The sequence below is a fragment of the Corvus cornix genome, chromosome 3 (assembly GCF_000738735.6).
Source record: "Corvus cornix cornix isolate S_Up_H32 chromosome 3, ASM73873v5, whole genome shotgun sequence".
Taxonomy (NCBI): Eukaryota; Metazoa; Chordata; class Aves; order Passeriformes; family Corvidae; genus Corvus; species Corvus cornix.
In genome coordinates, this window is record NC_047056.1 from 91025393 (window position 1) to 91049402 (window position 24010).

Here is a 24010-nt window from a genome sequence, read left to right on the forward strand (position 1 = left end):
CAGGAAAATTTGCTCTTAAATGCTTACCTCACACATACACACATATATATACATGAAATACAGGCATACTGCAGTAAGCCAAATTAAAAGTGTTCTGCTTATATGCAAGTCAGAAAAAAAAGTAAGTTCCAGATAGTTCCACAAGCATAAGAAATTACTTCTCAGTTCACTCTCAGGTACATAGTTGCATAAGGTGCCTCCTGCATTTGGATCTAATAAAATACAGCTGACAGGTCCTGCTCAAATCTGATATACATTCACATTACTGATATAACTGGAGAAACTATTCTTTATTACATTAAAATGAGATACAGAATTCCAACACAAATAACATTTCTCAATGGGTAAAAAAACCAGCACAATTAAAAGATGGAATTTTTTTTTTAATTCTCATAGAAAATAACATTAAAAGGGACAAATCATAGGAACCTGGGGGGACACAGAAGGACGAGCTGTATAGACAAAACATGGATACAAGATTTAAAAAATCCCACCAAACTATACAATTGCTTTCAGTGTATTTCCAATGGGTAAAGTACCTTCTAAATAAAAATCATCTGGTTTTTTCTCCATTACATTTAGGTGCTGCAGGGTACCTTTACAAGTGGCTACTGAAACATGTGGTGACATTCACATGACTTGACCCAGTGCATTTCATTTCAGGTTCTCAAGTTCTTGCCAAAGGAAAGTTCAAGGCAAAGAAATACAAACAGGGTTCTCCTCCCACAGCTCAAATCCATCCTCCATGTAATGGTTTGCACTACAAATAAGGCATAGCGGTTCAAGTACTACATTAAATGTAGTCAAACAACGGGAAAGAAAACCACCCATGAACTCCTTCCAGAAAAGTACTTTATTAGGGAGGATAAAAAGCACTCCTCAGACAGTCTGAATAGGCATGGCCTTCTGCGCTGTCAGGCTCCTCGGGCTCAAAGTCATCAGGGTCTGGGGGCAACTGGTCTGCATCTTCATCAGAAGTGGAAGGGCGTGTGAGGATTATCCGAGGTATCTTCAGCAAGATGCAAAAGATTTCAGAGAAAAGAATCAGATCAAGAGCAGGGAAGTGTTTAAAGGGAATATTTTAAAGGGACAGGGGAAAAAGGTGATGAGAAAAACATGTGAGAGGTGCAACACCATAGAGAATCATAGAATTGTTTAGGTTGGAAAAGACCTTTAAAAACATCAAGTCAAACTACTAACCCAGCACTGCCAAGTCCACCACTAAACCACGTCCCTAAGCGCCACAACTACATGTCCTTTAAATACCTCCAGGGATGGCAACTCACACTTCCCTGGGCAGTGTGTTCCAATGCTTGAACCCCTTTCTATAAAGACTTTCTTTCTAATATCCAATAGAAACCTACCCTGGCACAACTTCAGACCATTTCCTCTTGCCCTGTCACTTTTTGGATTGCAGAAGAGACTGACCCCCACCTTTTTACAGTCTTCTTTCAGACAGTTGCAGAGAGCAATGAGGTCTCCTCTGAGCCTCCTTTTCTCAGCTGCTCCTCACAGACCCTTGTGCTCCAGACCCTTCACCAGCCCCATTGCTCTTCCCTGGACCCACTCCAGCCCCTCAATGTCTTTCTTGTAGTGAGGGGCCCAGACCTGGACACAACACTCGAGGTGTGGCCTCACCAGTGCTGAGTACAGAGGGACAATCACTGCCCTGGTCCTGCTGGCCACACTACTGCAGATACAGGCCAGGATGCCACTGGCCTTCCTGGCCACCTGAGCACACACTGGCTCATATTCAGCCAGCTGAGGTCCAGCACCCCCAGATCCTTTTCCACTGGGCAGGTTTTCAGCCTCTCTAGCCCCAGCCTGTAGCTCTGCATGGGATTGTTGTGACCCAAGTGCAGCACTTGGCCTTGTTCAACCTCACACAATTGCCTTGGACCATCAATCCAACCCGTCCAAATGCCTCTGCAGAGCCTTCCTACCCTCCAGCAGATCTACACTCCCACCCAGCCTGGTGGAGGGTCAACTGGGACCTTCCCAGTTAGCCAGAACTGCCAATATATGGTGACAGGAGGCTCGGTGAGCGCTTCACCAGCTCTCACAGTACCCTTCGTGGATTCCATCTGGCCCCATGGACCTGTAGGTGTCTAAGTGGTGCAGCAGGTGCTGAACATTTCCCCTTGGATTATGGAGGTTTCGTTCTACCCCCTATCCTTGTGTTACAACTTAGGGAACTGGAACCCAGAGAACAACTGGTCTTGCTATTGAAGACTGAGGCAAAGAAGGCATTAAGTACCTTATCCTTTGTCTCTATGTTTCCTATCACATCCAGTAAAGGATGATTCTCCTTAGCCTTCCTTTCATTTTTTGTTTATGCCAAAAAGCCATTGATAATTAAAGTGAGATTAGGATAAATTGCCTCTTCCTCTAATTAGCTAATCTTTTAAAATACCTTCTATACGTAAAAAAAAAGAGTAAAATATTTTTTAAAAATAAAGACAAGTAAATATGAAAAATTAATTTTACTTCATTGTTCATTAATTCATCCCCCTGAAAGCAATAAAGGGTTCATTAAGAACCAAAAAGCATATCAATTATTGATCTTTGAAAAATTGCATATTTTGGCTTCTTTACTGACAAAATATATTTAAAAGAAACATTAAGAGAAAGTGTTTAAATTTGTCAGTAAAATATGCATACATGGATTTGATTCTTTTTTTTTTTGGATAAGAACTTTATTCTTTGAGAATTATATTGTAATGTTTTAAAATTAATTTAATTGCTGTAACTGAGAAAAAAACAATGGCAGGCTCTTTATGTATAGTCAAATAATGTATCAGTAATTGTTTTATCAATGAATGGATTATTACGAATTTCACTCTGATGCACAAAATCACCCTCTTTTTACTGCATTTCAAAAAAAGTTTAACATGTAATGAAAACATATAAGGGTGAGTCAATATATCTAAGGAAAATGTAATATGATAATGTGCAATAAAGTGGCCATCTTATGAGCAATATGAAAACTTTCAGGAAAGTTAGTACTTCTTATTTATCAGCTACTTCAAATTCATAATAACATTTAATGTTGACACCACACAATTCAATTGCTTATATATTACTTCCTTGCTGTACATTATTTGATTTAGGAAATGACACAAGCATATAGATGCTTTGTAGCTGTTGAACTTTCAGCCAGGAGGTTTCTGCATTGAATTAAAATGAATTACTCCCCAGGCTCCCCTGACATTAGCTCCGACTCCCCCCAGCTCACGGCACACTACACGTAGACACCAAAGTGCAGGTGTCAGTCCAGAGCTGAGACTCACCCCTGACAGAAGTAAACTAATTTTAAAACCAGCTATAAATTTAGTTTATACCCTGGTGTACTGGGCACCCAATTATATATCCTTTTTTTTCCCCTCTTCTTTTCCTTCTGCTTAAACTAAGAAGGACACATTTCTGGAAGCTTTAAATAACCTCTACAGATCCTAAGCACTGGCCAAGCTAACAGCTCCTGGGAAGATTTGCTTTTGTCATGCACACGTGACATCACTTTAGGCTTTCCTTGCACTGGATGGTTCTGTTCTTTGCTGAAAGATGCTTCCAGCTTATCAACAGCCAGCAGCCAGCTGCTTTGCAGTACAGCAAATGCACATCTATACATACAGGTGGTTTACTGGGTCACATAATGAAATTCTGACACCTCAAGAACTACTGCAGAGGTCTATGCCCTGAGTTACCTACAGTCATATCCAGGACCAGGCTTTGCATTTCATTGAGCTGTCAGTTCCAAGCTCAGGGAAGACCTTTCTTTGTGTACTGTGCTGTTCAAAAATAGACATGCGCACACCTCCCCATGACTGACGTGTATTTCATTAGCAATGCAGAGTCACCAGTACCTATTTGACCTTTTGAAGAAAAGACCTTAGCCATTTTGAATGTCATTTTTTTAAGCACTCTTTATCAGCATGGTTCCTACTCCCCACTTTCCAAGGAGCCAAAACTAATTCTCTAAAAAAGATTTTCTTCAAACATTTCATGACTGCTTTCATCCTATCTTTCAAATATTACAATGGGACTAGGTCTAAAAATGATAAAGTAAATTTAATTGATGAAAAGTGCTCCTTCAACATTTCTGTGGTAATTGTATTAACTACTCCACAAAATACACGGTGTTGGAGAAGTCTTACATCTAATCTTTCATGTTGCTGCAGAGAAAGAGGAACCAGCACTAAATGAGCAGCCAATTTTCTATAGCAGAGGCTGAACAGTGTCTCAGCCCGTAAGTGCTGCAAAGGCTGGAAACTTCCACTCGCAAGAGAAGAGTGGGCTCAGGTCTGATCTACAGCAGCCCCTCTGTACCCTCTCCAGGCAGGAGAAAGCTCACACGTACACTGACTCTCGCTGATTTGGAGACGTACTGCTGAGTCTAACAAATCAATGTCCTGGTCCCAGTGCAGCTGTGTTCTCTGTCCCTCTGCTTTCTGCACGTCTCCCTGCCCACTCTCCCTCTGAAACCCCATGTGAACCCATATCACTATTGTCCCTAAACCATCGCTGCTCCTTCCCCTGCGGCCACTTATCCTCCTCCGTGCCTGTCTCTCTGACAGGACCCTGAAGAGTGCTCATTTCCTCAAATCTGAATCATAGGTACCAATGAAAAAAGAACTCTGTTGCAGATTGTGCCAATTATGCAATTGAAAATGCAACTAAGTAATAGAGCATGCATTTGTACAAGGTCTAATTCAATAAGAGGCTCAGGCCTCTAATCTCTCTCTCCTCGCAGCAAAAGTTATCAATTAATCTCCTCTATAAACCAAAAGCAACAGAAAATAGGTGTAACAAACACACATCACATTTCTAACCACAGTGGCCTTTCCATCTTTACCTAACCATCCCCTAAGAACCCAGCACTCTGTCACTGCCTTCACATTCACCCAAGCTCCAGGAACATCACAATACAAGCTTTATCAGCTTCCTTTCCTCTTTCAGCTTTGTTTAAAAATGAAAAAACAACAACAACAACAAAACCACAAATAAAGGAAAGTAACAAAACTCGACAACTCTAAATTTGCGTTGTATTTTGTTACATCCTTTTCTCAAACCCAGCCCTTCTCTTCCCAGAATCCTGGGACGATTTTACCTTTGCTTTCATATTTCCCTGCTTATCTTCACTGACCTCAGCATTACCCTATTGAATAGACATGCTTTGTTCTTGGAGCTTTTCTTTACTATTCGTATTTGAATGTACATTTCCTGGTGCAGCATGATAGAGGGAAGATAAGAGAATAGATTTCCTATGTGAAAAAGTGGCACAGCAAAGAGGAAGCAAACTATTTCCACTGCCCATTACAGACAGGGCAAGGCAGAGACATTTAGGATGGCAATGAGGAAAACCCTTCCAGTACAGGCACCTGAGTTGCCTGTCTAAGGCATGTGGGAAGGTGTGAAACTTCCATCCTCTGTAGATAATTCTGCAAAAGAAAAATTATGATGGTGTAGGAGGAAGAATTATCTAGATTTTCTATTATTCCATTGTTTTCTCCACTGGTTGTTACGCAGCAGTGTTCAAACTTGTTTAAAATACTTATGTGGAAATTGCAATGTCTTCCTACTTCACTTTCCATCATCATGCTTTAAATATTATTATTTAAATAATAGTGGAACTACTATTCAACCTCAAACCGGCAGAATACATAGGATACTTTTTCAGAAAAATGCGTCATTGCAAATGCATTGCATGCACTTGAAACAAGTTACTATTTTTCCATTTTCCCCTGAAATTACGTTTTCAGTGCCTATAAACTTCACAACAGACATGTCTTGTAGTAAAACCAGTGGGTTCACTGTGGAAACTTCTTTCATTACCTTGTTTGTGTCACTTTTTATAACATAACCACTAAGACTTTCTACATTAAAAAAATTCCGTTTTGTTTGAATCAGGCATAACTAAAAATCAAATTATTTCAGACACTCTCATTTAATGGGATTAACAGCCTACATTGAAAGTCAGAGTCCTTCAACTGGAACACAGACAGGAGCTGCCTGTGCACTCCGGGTCCTCTGCAGAAAGATGCAAAATAAAGCCATCTAAACAACTTGGGGCAATTCAGCTGCACTCTTGGCTGCAAAAATTCTTTCATACTGAAACAGGATGGGAACAAACCCACAAGTAGCTATGATGCTTCAAATGAAAGCAGTTTCTTAAAACATGATAAATGAGATGTCCTGCCAACAGGTTAACATCCAATAGTTTTTAACTTCCAGATGTGCACATATGCTTTCCTTACCTACTTCTAACCAAAATGTCTGTCCAAAACATTACAGAACAGTCCATAAAGGACAGTTCATTATGTCTTTTTATAACTTTTTCAAAACTAAAACTGAACAGAACAAACATCTTTTTTTTTTCTTTTATAAGCCTTTCCCGTCCCCTGGCCTTCCCCAGTCCACAGGTCCATATTCCAGTATTAGCCAGAGAGGAAAGCTCTCAAGGCAACAGTCACAGCTGCAACCCAAGCTTCACATCAAAGGCATAACCAGCAGTGACAGGGCAAATCACACCTGGCAGCAAGGCCAGCTGCTGGGGAGAGAGGCTACAAATCAGAAGGTGAAACAACACATGAGAGGCCAAAGTTTGATGGAATAAGGGCAGGAAAAAAGAATTTGGATTCACCCTTTTTAAGAAGAAAACCAGACATACTTTTAACTCTAGTTCAAACAGGTAACTTTCTAAAGAAAATATTCCCCAGCTAGAAAATACCTGTAATAGGGATGCCTGCCTGCTCAGCTCCATGTATCTAAACAGTGCATATTTTTAAAATTTGACTTCACAGCTGATCTTCACTGACTCCAGTGCTAAGGATGGTACCCTTTAACTGGGGAAAATAGGAGAAAATAAAATTATCAACACAGTTGAGAGCATGTGCAAGGGTTTACATAAACCCCATGAATAATGTTATGATTTCACACTTAGTCTTACCTATTTTATCATCACTGGGCATGGAAGTAATTTTTTAGACCTAAACAGGAAATTTAGACTTCTCACTAAATAATGAAAACATGCCTTTGCTAGATGCAAAAGGTCACATTTGATAATGAGTGTATTCACAGAAGAAACTGTCTAAATTGAATTTAGTAAAGAAGGGCATTTACTCATGCCTAAAAAATATTACACAGCTGGATTTTTAAATAAAAGTTTTTAAAAGAGGATGCAAAAATGCATCCAACAGAACAGCAGAGAAGGGGCAGATCTTCTGCTGCACGGTTCAGAACAAACCGGCATCTGATGGTGTCCTTAACTGCAGTGATGTCAGAGACAACAGATAAAAGCAACCTTCTCCCCAAAAGGAAACAAGGAAATACAAGTCAAAGAGAGATAAAGAGATCTAATTGGTTCCTTGTGAGTTCATTACTCACAAGCAATCCCAAGGCCAGGCAGGAGCAGGCACAGCAGCCAGGGCGCAGCTGGGGCAGGGGCGAGGGGCATGCGCCAGGATCCGGCTGATGCACAGCTGTGTGTATGGAAGCACAGGCATCTGGAAACCCCATCTGGGCATTCAACACTGCTCCCTTTCCATAGCATATCAGGAACATTTTACCCAGCATGTGTTTTATGGTGCACCCTCAACTCTCCTGGCCATGGAAATCCCTGGCTGCATCCCTTTCCCTGGCACTTTACAATGCTATTTTTCTGCTGTGTTTGACCTCTGGCCAAACTCCAGAAATGGTGAAGTTGGATGAAGAGAGAGGTATAAACCTCTCCTGCACTCTGGGGAAGATAAATTTTTGGTGAGGCGTGGATGAAGCACCTCGTTACTCTTGGCTACAGAAGAGCTCTGCACAAGGAGAGCTGTGTGACCTGTGCTGCTGCACTCTGGGAGCAACTGGCTCACAACACCTCCTTTTGTTGCTTGGGGTTGGGAGAGGGCAGCACATAATTCAGTTCATCCTTGCACTTGGAGCAGCCACACTACCCTCAAGCACTGACAGAGGAGCTTTGGCACCATGCTTTTGGAAGTGCTGCCTCAGTTTTGTGTGCAGCAGCCTGGAGAGAGCCCTGAGCAGGGGCTACCCCACCAGCCCATCCCTCTTCCCTGTTGCTATTCTCGCACTGTGCAGAGTGATTCACTCCAAAATCTAACTCAGCTCAGCATGATTTCCTGGAAGTCAATGAACCAGACAACACTGGAAAACACTGGAACAGGTTGCTCAGAGAGATGTGGATGCCTCATTCCTGGAAATATCCAAGGACAGGTTGGACAGGGCTCTGAGCAACCTGTTCTAGTGGAAGATGTCCCCGCTCACTACAAGTAGGGTATAAGCTGATCTTTAAAGGTCCCTTCCAACCCAAACCACTCTATGATTCTATGAAAATTTCCTCTGCGGGAATTTTCTAGATGTTGATATATTTAACAGCTCAGTTTTAAAACTGGGTATTTTCTCTACTTGGAGTAGCAAGAGAACATCTTGCGTGTTTCATCTGTCTTCCAGCATGTAGTATATACAACATTTGGTCATGTCACATTTAGAGCAAAGCTCCTTTCTGTTCTTGCTTCTCTGCCAAGTGCCTCCCAAGGGCAATGCACAAGGCAAGAAAGGTGGAGCTCTGTCAAACTCAGCACAAAAATGGGAGATCAATCCCCATTGTGCCATATCTACAATGCTGTCAGGCACAAAAGGCTTTTATATGATCGAAATTGTGTATGAAAAATTGTCCTTGCTCTATTTCTTTCATCTATTAATGTACCACTGGAAAGTGACTTCCTGACCCTGGAACCTGATTTACAGATTTTCATATAAGTGCTTTCTGTGTAATCATTTATTGCCTGATTGTATGAAAACGTTGAAGAAAATCCATTGCTCTGACCACATCGGGAGACTTAAAAGGCATTGCCCCCATAAGCAGTGCTACCCATGGTCCAAGCTACCAACCCTTTGATTTTTTGAGGAAAACTCATCACCCCTGTGAAAGGCAGTGGCTGTATCTGAAAGCCTGCAGGAACTCAGTACAGTCTCTTCCCCTGCAGTACTCCCGCAGAGTCCATGAGGATGCCTTTTACAAGGGGAGACATTGCTTATCATTTGTGTAATTCTTTCAATACTTATCCTCTTTTATTCTCAAATAATATGCTGTCCTACAGCACAGTTCCAGGTGCTTTGCTTGAGTCGATTTGTCTTTCATATGTTTTTGCTTATATTGTTGGCAGTGCTTATATTGTCTACCATATGATGAGCTCGCTTTGTAGATTTCCTGTAACTTGGAGGTATTTTAATATGGTAACTTGAAAAGATAAATTAATGTCCTGTCTTTTTAAAAGGTTTTTCCTATTTAGCACTGTTAATTACAAGCTTTGCAAAATCCAAGAACTTAAAGTTTGACATGAGTCAGTTTTGACTGAGTGCTGTGAGAAAACTACTTAAAAGAAAGAGAGGAAAAAGATACACTGTGCAAACAGAAGCATTTGTTGGGAGCAGGAACTTAATTTCAAATTCACAAAATAAGTTCCCCAACCACTACACTATGGAGGCAAACACCGTGTCTACAACACACACCTTTTATCTTCTATCTTTCATCGTGACTCAGAAATACTCAGCTGCTTAGATAAAAGCAGAAGCAAACTAGGAGATGAAATGGAGGAGGTGATCACACGGCACATGGGTGCTTACACTCCACTGGAGCTCACAAGATGACTAAGGTTAGCTAAACCAGCAGGGCTCACAGGCTTCTTTGCAAACGTATGTAAACCAGCACCAGGTGCAAGGCAGTGGAGAGTTAGATTCCTGACTTCTAGAACTAACTTAGCTTATCAGAATAGAAAAAAAAATAACATAAAAACATCAACACCCTTACCTGACAAGATTAAAAGAGTTATGAAAATGTTTTGGAGAAGGGATAAAGCAGTTCCTCATAAGAAACTTGAAGTAGTAGAACTTACGGTGCTACGGGTCAGTCAAACACTGCATGTGATGTGAGCAAGGTCTTCACTGTTTGAAACAAGCTTCAGAAGAAACCTGGCTTTGTTCATGATAGGGACATTCTGAATCTCACTGTAGTTGTCTCCTTTTACACTGCTTCTCTGACCTGAGTACTCCACTGGCTTTGCTTTTAAAATTGAACAAAGTAAGACAATGACTAAAGAAACAAGGAAAAAGTTTTATTCTATGTTGTGTGATTTCAATTTTCTGATATGTTTAGAACTAACACACTCAGATGAATAAAGAAAGGGTTTGATAATTAGATTTTTAAAGATTTTTAACTAATGTAAGTGCATCAAGGTTTTTTCCTGAAAAGTCTATCAGCTGGAAATGAAGAAGGTAGATCTGCTGGGATTCTCATCCATGTAAGATTTCTCACAACTTGCAAATGAAAAATATGAGAAAAAGGCAGAAATCCATCAGCTGCATACTGTGGGAGATGGTGTATCTGCTTATGCACTTTGTGCAGGCACAAGAGGATTTCATTTTGATACATGTTACAGGTTCTAGTACACTCAGCTGTTTTCTCGGCAGATTTAGGAATGCTTGCTATCTCTGCATTTCTAACAGAGCAGCCAAAAAATTTGGCTTTTTTAGCCTGAAGAAGTTCTTCAGATTTTTCCAATATTGTAAGATTCACCTATATTTATTTATTTATTCACACAATCACTTTTAATTGATAACTCTTACTTTAACCATCCTTGAAAATCCCAATATGAGTGACACTTGTACCCCTGGTGAACTATGAAAAAATACAATTGAGGAAATTCCCAGGGCAAAGGCATAAAATTAAATCAAATAATATGATAACAATTTAAGTGATTAAAATATCTTGAAGACTTGATATTAATGATGAAGTATCTAATATCCTTGTATGTTGACAACCCCAAAAATGAGTCAAAGAAGATGGCATGATGATGCATGTTATGAAATGACAGAAGATGCTGAAACCTGTCAACGCTCTCCATTCAGTCAGACAAAATCCACTGGGAATTTCAGTCAAAACTTGAATGAAAATATTTATGATGGAGAAAGATTGTGAAGAGTTGGCTCTATGTTTGAGATGATGAATAGGAAACAATAACAGAACTGGAAAGGAAGACTCCAGAATCCAAGTTAAAGTTCCTTCTGTTAAAGTCAGCATGGGTATGTGTTTATATCCCTGATTTTTTTGATTTATATTCAGTTCAAGTATTTCTATTTAGATATATACATATTAACCAAAGTAAAAAAATGTTCTCGTATTTTTGAGCTGTGATTAGCCTAACTGAGGCAAGTCTATAAAATACTGCATGTAAAAATTATCTAATAGTAATTAAAGTTCTGAGGCCTCTATCTACATGTCAGCAAAATAATCATAATTAAAACCAAGGAAGATTCTCAGTTTTCCTTTGCAAAACAATGACTCACTGTGAAAGAACATTTCATTTGTCCAATTAATTACTGGTCATTCACACTGTCATGAAATCTTAAAGCTGGCACAAAGGGTTTGAAATTGAGTTTGACTGGATGAGTTAACAATTAAATGAGCCTTTTAGAAGCAGGTAGAGCAACCAAGTCTGTGGAAAACAGAGAGCAAACCTGAAGCTGGCAGCAGCGGCGCCTGTTGCAATGCCAGAGCAGCAGGCTCAGAGATGGGGTGGGCTGTGCCTAGCAAGAATGAGACAAATATTATCACAGAGAGCATATGCAAAGAGGATGTTTATTAAAATTCAATAAAAATAAACAGATGAAGACAGTATCTGCTGGAAGGCAGGATGATGACATGGAGGAGAGGGAGAAGAAAGATGACACCATCTGGCACATACTCGGTTTTTGCAGAATATTAATAGGAGTCTCTGGTTTTTCTGCCATTATGCTTCAATCCTTCCCTCCCTTGATGTGTAGACACAACCATCTTCTATTGAAACCTGATCAGAAACACAAAGGAAATGAACCTTCCTATATTCCTAGCACAGAAGAAGATTCTGCATTAAGGTCCTACTGCCACCTGCTTATCTGAACATGCAAAGCAAGTCCTCCATGAGAAGCCAGGCTCTAAACGTTTTTCAGATAATAAGATTTCTTTCAGTTACTGAGGAATAAGAGGGACTTCAAAGTGAGAACAGATGAGAAACTGAGCACTCCCAAGTCAGCAGGATACTCCCCATGAGCCCATAATCCCTAAAATTGATGAATGCTGCTCCAGGTTACAGGCAGTAACACACATAATTTGCTACAGCAGGAAGATTCTTATTTCAAAAAAAAAAAAAAAAAGCCAGAAACACAAATGTTTCTTCACAAAAGAACTTGCACATCAGGTACTTTTGACATTGGGAACATATTCAGCCAGTTGACTCCCTCTGAGTACTCTGCTCTAAGTTAAGCAGCTCAGTCTAATCTGCCTCCTCCCCACCCCCTACAGCTGAAGAACTTTAAAGGGAGGCATACAGAATAAAAATGCAGTAATTTCCTCTTTTTGGATGAAAATACTGAAAGTCAGATACTACTGCAACAGATCCAGGCCACCACCAATGTAAGAATAAACCCTTTCAACAGCGGTTCCTCTAACAGGAAGCCTCATGCTTCCTGCAATGCTGATAGACTGTGAGAAACAGTTACCAGGTAAAGCTGGACAAAAAAACCCCAAATTGATCAAAGTGTTTTCATCTGGAAAATAAAGCTGGTCTAAATGTTTCACAAAATTATGTTGGAGGCCAGAGGCCTCAAAATAAGTTTCTTTAAGCAACTAACAGAAGAGAAAACCTTTCTCAGTCTATCTCATGCACAAAAACTGTAGCTCAGCACTTCTCAAACAGTGATTAACAGAGGAAACTAGAGAAAAACAGTTGCATGATCTATTTGCTCACTTTTTCAGTCAACTAACAAATCACATTAGTTATCTAAATGGTTAATAAAAACGGATATGGTCTTTCATTATAGTCTTTTATATAATTACATACTTTCATTTTTTGCCATTAGGTGGGTTGTGAATGGTATTCATGGAGAAAGATTAAAAAAAAAAGGCTGAAAGAAGAGGAATCAAAGCAAGCATTCCTCTGGCATTTGCTGTAGGAGAAACAGTTGTTGCTTCGTGGTACTTCAAGCTCCATACAAGTAAGATGCTTTTTGACCTTAATTATTCAGATACCTTGATCTTATTGTATCTTCCTAGTAAAGCCGTCGTTCAGGTGTGCACATAGATGACCAAGATTAGGGTAATTGAACTTCATAGAGTTGAACTTGCTAGAGAAGTTCAAAAAAGTGAATTTCTAAAAGCCACCCTGAAGACTCAGCTGTTTCCTTCTGTGACATATGCAGTAGGCTTACTCTTACCAGTCACCTAAAATACAGGCATGTCTTAAAGGCCTGTGACACAAGTTCCCCCCTCCAGTCAAAAGATTAAAATGGTCATTTCCAGGCAGCAGTTCACCCTCTCCCTCCTCAAAGAGGGACCCTGGAAATGCTGCTCCTTCCATTAGCTAGAAGACAGAGGTCAGACAACAGAATAATGACTTAAACTGGAGGGAATGGACACCACCCTAAAGTCCCCAAACCACAGTGCTTCAAAAGCCCTGCTCTGCTACACAGGTGCTCACCCAGGAGCTGAGCTCCTCCAGAAGCCATGTCCCAGCTGCAATGACAGCCAAGTAAATGTTTGGTAGGGTCACTGATCTCTGATATGTGTCGAGTTCTGTGCCAGTTGTTTACTAGCATTAATGACAGACAACACAAATTTCTTAGGTAAGAATGATTTGTTATTCACTGGGCCATCCTACTTACTGTTATGACATGGTTGACTGTCGGGAAGGGGCTGCCCTTGGGGGAAGCTTCAGTGGGACCAGCATCAAGGGCAGCAGGTTCTGAAACAAAGGTTGCCTTTAAAAGAAAACACCAGAAATACATTTTTATTCTGAATGCTGTTTAAGAAGAGCAGTTCCCTCCCTCCCTCTCAAGTTAGTATACAAACACCTGGCCCTGTTGTTACATGTGGCGATACAACAAAAGCAAATAAAATTGCAATTCTTGCTGTTTCCCATTTTTGGTGAATTTTATATTTGAATTGTTGGAATTACCAGTTCAAGAATAAGAAGTTGTAACACATAGTGTCAAGAGAAAAATGCTTGTTATTTGTACACAGAATAGTCCCATGGTCAAAACAGTATTTCTATAGCACACCTGATTGCATTAAACCCTTCTCATCACACACACACACAAAAAGCAGAGAGTTGTTTCCTATATTCTTTAAACAGATGAATGATTCTGCCATCTTGTGGGAGATGGAGAAATCCTAACTATTTGTACAATAACAGCAGGGCAGAACAGCATGGAACAGAAATGTCTTCTATTTTTCACTTGTTTCACTATTGATTAAGTGAACAGACATTAACAGCTAGTATATTCCAAATAGCCCCCAAAATAATTTAATTATAGCCTCATGGAGGAACCTGAGCAATGGGGCTGATTTTTAAGATACTAACTTGACCAGAAATTCTGCTCAGAAGGTAAAGGTACAGCAACTAAAAATCCTGGGATTTTCTCCCCAGTGATCTGATAATGTGAAATACATAGAGAATTATTTACAGTCTCTCGCATTCGTTAAAATACCTTTCATAAAAGAAAAAATGTAAAATTATACAGACTTTTATCTATAATTAACCTTTCAAGAACTGTTAAATTAGCACAATATTTATCTATTATGGAACACCATCCTCTATTAATAAGTCCATAGCACAGTTTTACAAAAGTAGTAGATCAATTTATCATTAGATAATCTTTGGCTGATACAGGTTGTATCACTATTCCTGACAATTTAACAAACATGTAATATTGCTTGCTCTCTCCACCTTAATTCAACATGGAGCACGCTGAAGTAAAAACTATTAATATAAGCAAGTATAAATGACAGTTTAAGAGAACAAGAGCTGAAAAAAATATGGACCAGTTTCACCTCGAATTAATTTTGTTGAGGCTCTCTTCCTACTCCACCATTCTCAGCAGGTAGAAACCAAACAGTACATCAAAAGTATATATTACGAAACTGTATGTGACCACTTTTTTCCCACTGTTCTTGGGAAACTCTGAAGCTCAAGAATGTGGCTTCTGCTAGGAAAGATGAGACTTGAGGTGGAGCAGCCCGAGAGGCACATGTCTCCCTTGGCACTTGGCACTTTAAGCCTCCATCAGGGGAATTATTTTGAGCTGTTCTCTTCCCACCAAAAATTACCTTGAGGAAACAAGCTCATCTAGTTTATATTTCTTTGTTACAACTGCAATGAACTCATCTAGTAAATCTAATACCATGTCACAAGAAAGCTTCTTGGATCAAGTACAACTGCATTTATGCTTACATAACTGCTTACTAAGACCATTATTTTCCTTTGTAAATCATTCATTTAAGTGAATAATATTTTGTTAAGCACTTTGAACATAAAGATCTGACAACCAGAACATAACAAGAAGGAATACAACAATTTAATGTTATTATCATTTCTTCATAATGGCAAGTATCTAAAAAGCTAAGGCAAGCCTAGATCTGGATCTCAAATTCCCCAACTCTAAGTGATTTGACTTAAAGACAACAACAAGAGAACACGCTCCACAGTGACAAACAACTCATCTACCTCAGCCACTCTGTCTCCTGCTTGTACCCCAGCCAAGTCTGATGGACCATCTTTTGGCAGCCGTGCAATCAGGATCCCCTGGTAACACAAAACATAGTTTTCAGACGTGACAGTTTCTCCCATTGTTCTTAGAAGTAAAAAGCAAATGGGAAGTAATTAATTTTCAAGACTTATTGTTCTGTTGCCTCTATAAAATTAAAAACTAAATGCCTTAGCACATTAGCAAGACAAAAAAAAAAGAAGCCACCATGGCTGACATATACAACAATGAACAAAAGTCAGTAATTGTTTACACTGTGCCATGGGGAACAGACTTGAAAACAAAGCTTTATTTAAATGATAAATCAGTGAGAAGATGTGTGAAATATTTCTCTCAAATCAAGTTAGCTCCTGGGAATGAGCAAATGAGATGAAGAGGCATGTGGATTGCCAAGGGAGTGACCCCAAATTGAGGTAGAAAATTAAAATTAGACAGCAGTGTTTCGGCCATCAGGTTGCCTTTGCAAAATCACTGGTTTACATTTGTGTTTCTCTTCCAAATCATCCCTTCTGGAGCTTCCCCAACAAGATCTAATGCCAGATCCTACTCTGGGAAATAAGCTATGTTTACCCTTGTTAGCTTTATCACAAAAACAGTAATGTTACATGAAGGACAAGCTCAGAAAGAAAACAAAAAAACAAAATAACTCAAGGAACTACTCATCAGTCTATTCCTAATGACCACTAGATAAATTTTGGATAATGAAATGCACCTCATCACTGTCTTTACATGAAGATGAGCCCTTTCCACCAGCAATGCTAATACCAAGACTCCCCATTTGACTGCACACAGTAATGGTTACCTGGAAAAGAATTATAATGGATAAGTAGCCTGATTAATCAAAAACCTTGCCTATCAGTTACACAAGCATTGAAAATCTAGCTCCCACTCTGAACACCAGCAGACATACCCCTGGAGAGCCCAGCCCAGAGTAAAATGGTGCTACCCCTTCAATGGGTATTTTTCTTCAGTAGAAAAATGGTGCTGCCCTACTGGCACATGCAAGACTTGTCACCACTGCTTTGAAACCATGGACTGAACAAAGACTCAGCTCAGTGCCCACCTGCATGTACCTTCGACTTGACCTCACAATACCAAAGCTGGATATATAAAGTGAGATGCACGGCTACAAGAAAAGTGGGCTTTGTTGGGGTTTTTTAATGGGAAATTCTTTTTCCATATAAGCCATGGGGAGCAAGGACAACCCTCAGCTTACTCTCTTTAAGGTAAACCTCACGCTATCTGCCATGCAATGTGCCCACTTCTTTGCATCTTTTATAAACTGCCTCACACAAGAGGGCTTCCCCCACAGACACAGGGCCTGCCCCACAGACATGCAGAGCCCCCCAGCAGCAAGCAGAGCCCATGCAGCAGTTCCAAACCTTCAGCGGGGGCTGCGGCACATCCAGCACCTGCAGCTCGTCCGGGATGCGGCTGCTCTCGCTGGGGAAGCTGCCTGCTGCTGAGACAGGTGGCTGCACCTTAGTGCTGGATCCTGGAAGAGTCTTCCCTTTCATTGCCAACTTGTGCTTTTCCTGAAGCATTTTTCTGGTATTTCTTTGATCTCGCATGCTATCATTGCTATCAAAAAGGCTGCCCGAAAACTTGGAAATAGGTTCCTGAGGGTTAAAGATAAAAAAGGTAAACATAGCAACAGCAAGGAGAATCTGAAACACAGACCTTACCCAGGCTAACAGGAATTTGTTCCTCACTCTCACATTGCTGTATGATAGAATTTGTTTCACTGAATACAAAACTGGAACTTTACAGCAAACATACAAGGATTTCTTTTAGCATTATTTCTCTGGGCATGTTTTGCCCTCGAGACTGGGGTTGAAACTGTGAGAACAGGGAGAGGACTGGGATTTGTATAGCCTCTCCCTGGCATGCACAAGCACACGTAACACACATATATCCATATGTGCATAAATCCTACAGTGCCCTGTGAAAATGACAGAGCATGAGAACAAGACTATTTTGGGCAGCCTCTGGCAGCCCCGTAGCATGAATCCACTGTTCCAGGGGAAGGAACCACACGCACAAGGCAAAGGAAAGATATTTCCATACAGAAAATAAAACATTTCTCATAGTTCCTCAAAGCTCACATTCCATTTTTGGGAGCATAGGTGTGAGAGGGAAGGCAAACCCCTACCTTTCATCTACACATCTAAGACTTTTTTTTAGTCATTGGATTGACTTTAGTTGCAAATGGCAGTGAGTGGAGACCTGCAAACCTAAGTGATTTAGGAGTCCTCTGGAAATGGAACCTCAAAGGTGATGCATACTAAAGCCTACTTTGAAGCCTGGCTCTAGGATGAACCTACTCTGAGATGCAGTGAGGAGCTCACAATGTCACCCTATGCTTAGATAAACCACAAGGGCTTGAAAAGAGAGATACACAACTCAAATACATTCACTAAACAATTAAAGCTTCAGACAAGTTTGCAAAATGTAGTGATGTTTTCCAGCTATCAGCTATTCCTGGCGAAGGGTTAAACAAAATTCAGACACGATGCTCAAATTCTGTTCACATTTTATGAATGCTTTATTTATATTTAGCTGATTTTTGCTCCCTAATCTGATGGGTTAAGGTCAAATCAGATCTTCATATTGCCCAAATCCTTCTATCTTCTCTTGGCAGTAAAATGATGCAGCGAACACACACCAACACCTCTGAAAATAAGCCCCATATGTGTTTTTCTAAGCTGGGAAGTTTAATACCAGAAATAAAAAGCAGTGGCATTACCTTGAACAGCTGTGCAGAACCCCAATGGACACTTTATTTTTCATCTATATTGGTGCTTTCCCACAATCTCTTTTTGGCTGGGATGGAAAGAAGCATTGCCAACCCCAGGGAAAGCATACAAGGCATGATTGCTTCCTATTTTCACTTAAAAGGAAATTTGCTTAGCTTTAACTCACGTAAAACATTCATTACGTTTCTTCTCTTGAGAGAGATTCCTCTTTACAGTGCAAGGCTAACCAACCTGGAGATGGCTCAGTGCTGTGGGTGCCAGGGAGGAAGCCCATGAGCAAGAGCCAGGACTGTGGGCTGGAAGAGGGGGCACACCAGGAGCCCTCACAGGGGCTAGGAAGGAAAGAGAGGAAGAGGAGCAGGAGCCCCAGTTCCTCCCTCATCTCCCAGCAAACATCAGGAAGGATGGTGAGCAATGCCCTGAGAGGGAAAGGCTGCAAGAGTGCAATCACAACCTCCTTTCCCAGGCTAGGACCAGGAGGACAGCCAGGCTGCTGCATAGGTGACAGACACCTGCCAGGCACAGGCTGGAGAAACTACAGCAGGCAGGGGCTCACAGACATCAGCATCCTGGAAGGGCACCACCCAAAACGTGCAGCAGAGTAGCACTGCAACCTCTCCTTTCTACCATCCAGGCCCAGGGAGACGCTGAGCCCCAAGTACTGCCAACAACCTGCTCACCTGAAAGAGATGGAGGGAGGCTGCTAACCACAGATCTAAGTAGGAGTAAAGTAAAAAACGTGTCTCAGCGTTGCTCAGGTTACTCATCTTAACCTGCAAGTTGAACTGTACTCTTGAGGGTTGGATGGATTAATTGCAAGCAAAGTAAAGGAATAAAACATTGAACTCTGCACCATCTGCACAAGCAAGGACATGAGAGTACAAGCAATGCACAGACCCAAAGTGCTCTGCTCCATAGCACTGTGAGCAGCCATAGCCTCTTCATAGATACACATTGTCTCCCCCAATTTCAAGACTACTTACATCATCAGGATCCTCGAGTTCCTCTGCTTCTTGCTCAGGACTAATCCTTCCTTCTCTCCATTTTCCATTAGCAGAGCTGAATTTGTGCAGGTTACCACCATGAAAACCTTCCTTTCCCTTCAACGAGGCCCAGCAAGAGCCCTGGGAGCTCCAGTTATGGCCACTGTACAGTTTAGGAGACTTGGGAAGCCACTTAATAGAGTCCTGAGGGGGAAGAGGACATAAAAAAAAAAAAAAAAAAGGCAATTAATAGATTTTAAGAAAGCAATTGAAGTATGTAAGTGCAGAAACTCCCTGGCAAGTTATTTTATATTCTTGCAAATACTGTTTCCCTTTTTTACCTTTAGAGGTACCTTCAGTCCCAGAGAGAGACTTTGCCAGTTAATGGGCATTACTGGTGATACAAAGAGCAAGCAAAGGCTGCTGAAAATAGTGGAAGCCTTTAAGGATTTTTAAGAGCATGGGACCGAGCCTACCTTCAGCATCATAAAGAAGAATTAATGATCAACAACAGTCTTCAATAAAGTGTACTATTAAGAAAACAAACAAGAGCACTTAGACCTTTAGTGACCATCTCATCTCACAACCTGAGTTTAAAAAACTATTAAGTCACTCCCCTCTTCATTATTCATTAAATAAAATGTTTCATTTGTTGAATGGTACCAACAGAAAGCACAACACTTAACTGATCTTTTAAGGATTGGTGATTTTCAAAGTGATTATAGTCCAGTTATCCCAAAATGTCCATTACTTATTTACATCCAAAATACTCCACCTCTCTCACTCGTACACAGAAGTTTATACATGACAAGTTGTGTCAAGGTTGCCTATGTACCTAAATTTCACTGTATTTTAGAAGTCACTTTTCAAAGTAACTTTTTCTTTGAAGCTTTCTTTTAACCTCACCTCTGCATTTTCTTACAGTGATACAAATCCGATGGCAAAAAGCATCCTGATGCCATACAAATAAGATACATCAATAGAGAAAACAACGTAACAAAAACAACTTTCAACAAGCTTGTGGTGGGGCAATAAGAAGCACACGGTGACTTACACGTGTTTTAACAGGTATTTGATTCAGATTTAACAGTTCTTTAAGTTTCCATTTTCCTTTTTAAATGCAGAATGTTTATATTCACACACACAGATTTCTTGCTGCTACCAGCAACCCAGATGTCACCATCTCTATTGGATCTAAAGTTGATAAAGACAAGGAAATAGGACAAGATTGTTCATGCTGGACACACTGATTCATCTTCAGCTGCCAAAGGTCCCCTTGGGATTCTTCACTTGCTTTTGGTTTCAGGATGGCTGAAAACACTAGGAAATGGAAATGGACAGTATCTCAGCACCTCACTGGAAAACACCACAGACCTTTCTGTGAGCCTTGAAAAGATGATAACCCCAATGCAGGATTATTTGTATTGTACAAGGAAGGCATGATTGGCTTCTGCAGGAAATTTGCTGTTAAACCACATTTTGAACTGCACTGACACTCAGTGATACCACTATTTGCAGATAAATAGCCCATATTCCTGGTTATTCTAAACCACATTGCTCAGGACACTGGAGGTGATTGCCAATTTAGTTATCAGTGGGAAAGCAGCACAAACAATCACAACACGGCAGTGGCTCCCCTTCCTCCTGACAATTCAAAATGCAAGGCAGGATATCTCCTGATATTTCTTCACGCTCATCTTGAATAAGGAAAACACAGGGTACCCTAAACAGAAACTTTGCTTTCTGTGATTGTTAACTAGGGGGATAGCAATTCTAATCAGATAGATAAACAGTACACTAGGTGAAATTGTTTGCTATTGGCTTGGTCTGTTGTATTTCAGAATAGCTAATGTGACATCTCTCAATGTTCAGGGTATTTCAAGAGACAAATTAAATCCTTGTCAACTTCTAAGCTCATTAGGAAGTCATAAAGCAATTTCACTCTAAAAATAAACACGGGTACAGTGAAGCATTTAACTCCTTCCAAGGAAATGTCTCATCCTTGTTTGACCCTGACCCCTAATCCTAAACAACAGCTTCTCAAACTCAGCCTGCCAAATTCTGTAAGACCAGTAAAAGGCTATTCCCTCAACGTAACAGACAGAGATTTCTAATTAAGCTTATGCTGACAATCCCTTCATCATTTTAGGCATACATTGAACTGCAGTGGCAGCCTCCTGTATGCACAAGGAGCAAGGTGATGAACATCAGTAGATTTTACATCCCTATGCCCCCTGCAGTTCAGCTGGGAACACAGAGCTACAGGGCACTCCTGCTCCCTGTCTGCCTTCTCCTATGGCAGGATGCTTTTCCTCATGCTGACATACAGCTGAAAATAAATTCAGTACCTGTTTAACACCTGTAACCCAAGAAATTTTAGTCTTTAATCTACAGCACTACAAAGTAAAACAGAGACAACAGAACAATTTTGGTGAAGAATTTTCACCAGGTCTACACAGTACTGTGGATAGCATTATCTTTATGAAAGTTTCCTAATTTGGTTCTATCAGTAGCAGAAGATGGAATAGAACAACCAGAAATGCCTTTTAGCCTATATTTGCACGTACCTGCTCTATGCAAAACACCACAGGAATTATACTTTCACAAAGTAAAATGGAGAAACCGAGCCAATGAATGCTACTGCTGTGAGTGCAGGCTAATACTACTTTGCAAACAAATCTTAATCCTCAATTGTTTTTTACAGCTTGATCCTTTTTGATGAAAGAAAAGGGAGAGGGGTGGAAATAAGAAGATAGTGAACTCAGCCCCTCAGTCTGATTTTTTTTACTGGATTTTGTTTTCCCTGCCAAAAATAAAGCCAATTCCTTACTCTGATGTATTAATGAAAATTGCTTTAGATGGGCGACAAGCTTCCATCACCCCTCAAGGTAGTTCAGGTAACAGAAAGTAGATTTGTACTCCAAAAACGAAGCTCTCTCAAAAAACTTGCAGTAATTTATTAGCTCATTCCCATTATATTAAATACTATAGGACCACGGTTTGAGACAGGAGGCTACTGGCAAATATCCTAATATGAAGAAAAAAATGATCAGTTCTCCTCACAGAATTTTACAGATGATAATTGGTCTTCTTACTACACAGGTAGAGTTTGGAAGTTCTTTCTTGTGTTTCATATGTGGGGAAGCTAAGACCCAAAAAGATTAAAAACGTGATTGGTTTCAGTCATTAGTAGCAAACACAAAGTGAGATGCACATAGATTTACATCTGCTTAAAAATAGGTGGAACGAAACAAAGAAGGCAAATTCTGTATTTAGGACTTTAAGCTTCGTGGGTATGTGGGTGGTGTAACACTGATGTTTTGTAAATGCAGAAGTGTTTTGAGGGAGAAAATATTTACCAGCCTAGCAGTTATTATGTTCCATGGAAACACATTTTTCTTCTCCCTTCACTGTTAATGATCCTCACTGATTGGTAACAGATTGTTTTGCTTCACTTTTTCACCAGCAAGTCAAGTGACATTTTTACCTCCTTTCAACACGTTTTTCATCTTTTCAAAGGCAGCCTCTTCGTAACATAACTACTGCTCCGTATCATATCCCTGTACGTTAAGAGGACAAATTGTTCTCATAAAGCACAAGGTGTCTGTTCTGGTAAGATCTCACTAACAAATGCCCTAGAGAATGCATTTCCTCCAGGAAACAAAGGTGGTAAATGAAAGAGAATCCAAAAGAGCCTAACAATAAAAGCCAAGATATGAAAGCCACCCATGTCTCTGAAGTACCCTACTGAAATCACACAGGGAAAATGAAGCACCCTGCTTACAGCCACAGCCTGGTCTCCACTGGCAAGTAGAAACCAGTTACCTAGAACATTACAATGGTCATACACCTGCTACCACAATTCAACTCAAAACCCCAAACACATATTCTTACCTGTTTTTCTATTTAAAAGATGATTTGCTTAAATAGCACAATTATGGGAAAGAAAATGTTTTTAAAGATGCATTTCCTAGAACACTTTCGTGCTTCTAAGTATAACTACACATAACACATTCTACTAATCAAAAACTATTTCGGACTCATTCCCTTTTTAATGCACAAAAGACTGTTTCTAAGAAAGCATTGTGTAATTCACATGAAACAAAAGCTGAACAAAATGCTGCTGAAACAAAGGCATCCTTGAATATACTTTCACTGGAGGAGAGACAACGTAAAAGCTGCCTGAACTGATTATGGAAGCAAGCCTTATACACTTTGCTAGCAGTAAATATATGACTTAATTTCAAACTCAGATATTCAAGTATGAACTATCCAGATAAGATTTTTTAAATTTCCTGAAAATACAATTTTAAAAAATTGCTGTAGGTTATCCTAAAAATACCCACTATGCAAATGCTCTTCAGACTTGGAAGTTTTCTTCCCTTTTGAATGAACAAAAGTCATCAGTAATATTCAAACAAACCTTTTAGCTAGTTAGTTTGGATTTTGTTTTGGTTTTAAGTTGCTTAGTGGAAGTTCATGACGCCATTAACAAACTAAAAAAAAATTCACTCGTTTATAATCATGTCACCATGTAGTGCCCTGTTTAAGCTTCCAGAAATATGGGACAATCATATCTCCTATGAGCTACTTCAGAATGATTTAAAGCAGCCCATTTATTTTGGGGTTGAGTAAAACTGGCAAGTTACTGAGAGTGATCATAGAATCAGACTGTTTCCATCATGA

The 24010-nt window shown here is 40.1% G+C and overlaps 1 protein-coding gene across 5 annotated transcripts; it reads right to left on the reverse strand.

Annotated features, from left to right (window-relative positions):
- Positions 1–362: 362 nt before the first annotated feature.
- On the reverse strand, positions 363–21706 carry LOC120411713 (protein scribble homolog). 5 transcript variants are annotated; one of them, XR_005604222.1, is made up of 7 exons: positions 19325–21706; positions 16968–17204; positions 16298–16387; positions 15546–15623; positions 13705–13800; positions 6728–6842; positions 923–1009 (listed from the first exon to the last, which is right to left on the reverse strand). XR_005604222.1 is itself a non-coding variant. In XM_039569340.1 (6 exons), exons 2-6 carry the CDS (start codon positions 17154–17156, stop codon positions 857–859), a joined length of 606 nt encoding a protein of 201 aa, XP_039425274.1. In that variant the 5' UTR covers positions 17157–17204; positions 19325–21706; the 3' UTR covers positions 363–856. The 5 variants fall into 5 exon arrangements, 4 of the variants coding, with proteins under 4 accessions (XP_039425274.1, XP_039425276.1, XP_039425275.1 ...); XM_039569340.1 differs by lacking the exon at positions 6728–6842 and having other exon boundaries at positions 363–1009; XM_039569341.1 differs by lacking the exons at positions 923–1009; positions 6728–6842 and adding an exon at positions 2181–5438.
- Positions 21707–24010: the final 2304 nt, after the last annotated feature.

What these genes read in the sequence shown, in the direction of transcription:
- LOC120411713 (XM_039569340.1), bottom strand. Translation starts at nt 17,156, where the DNA reads ATGCGAGATCAAAGAAATACCAGAAAAATGCTTCAGGAAAAGCACAAG. An exon ending in TGCCGCAGCCCCCGCTGAAG is followed by an intron (nt 16,388 to 16,967) that starts GTTTGGAACTGC and finishes ATTCTTTTCCAG; the next exon opens with GTAACCATTACTGTGTGCAG. An exon ending in CATGTAAAGACAGTGATGAG is followed by an intron (nt 15,624 to 16,297) that starts GTGCATTTCATT and finishes TTGTGTTACCAG; the next exon opens with GGGATCCTGATTGCACGGCT.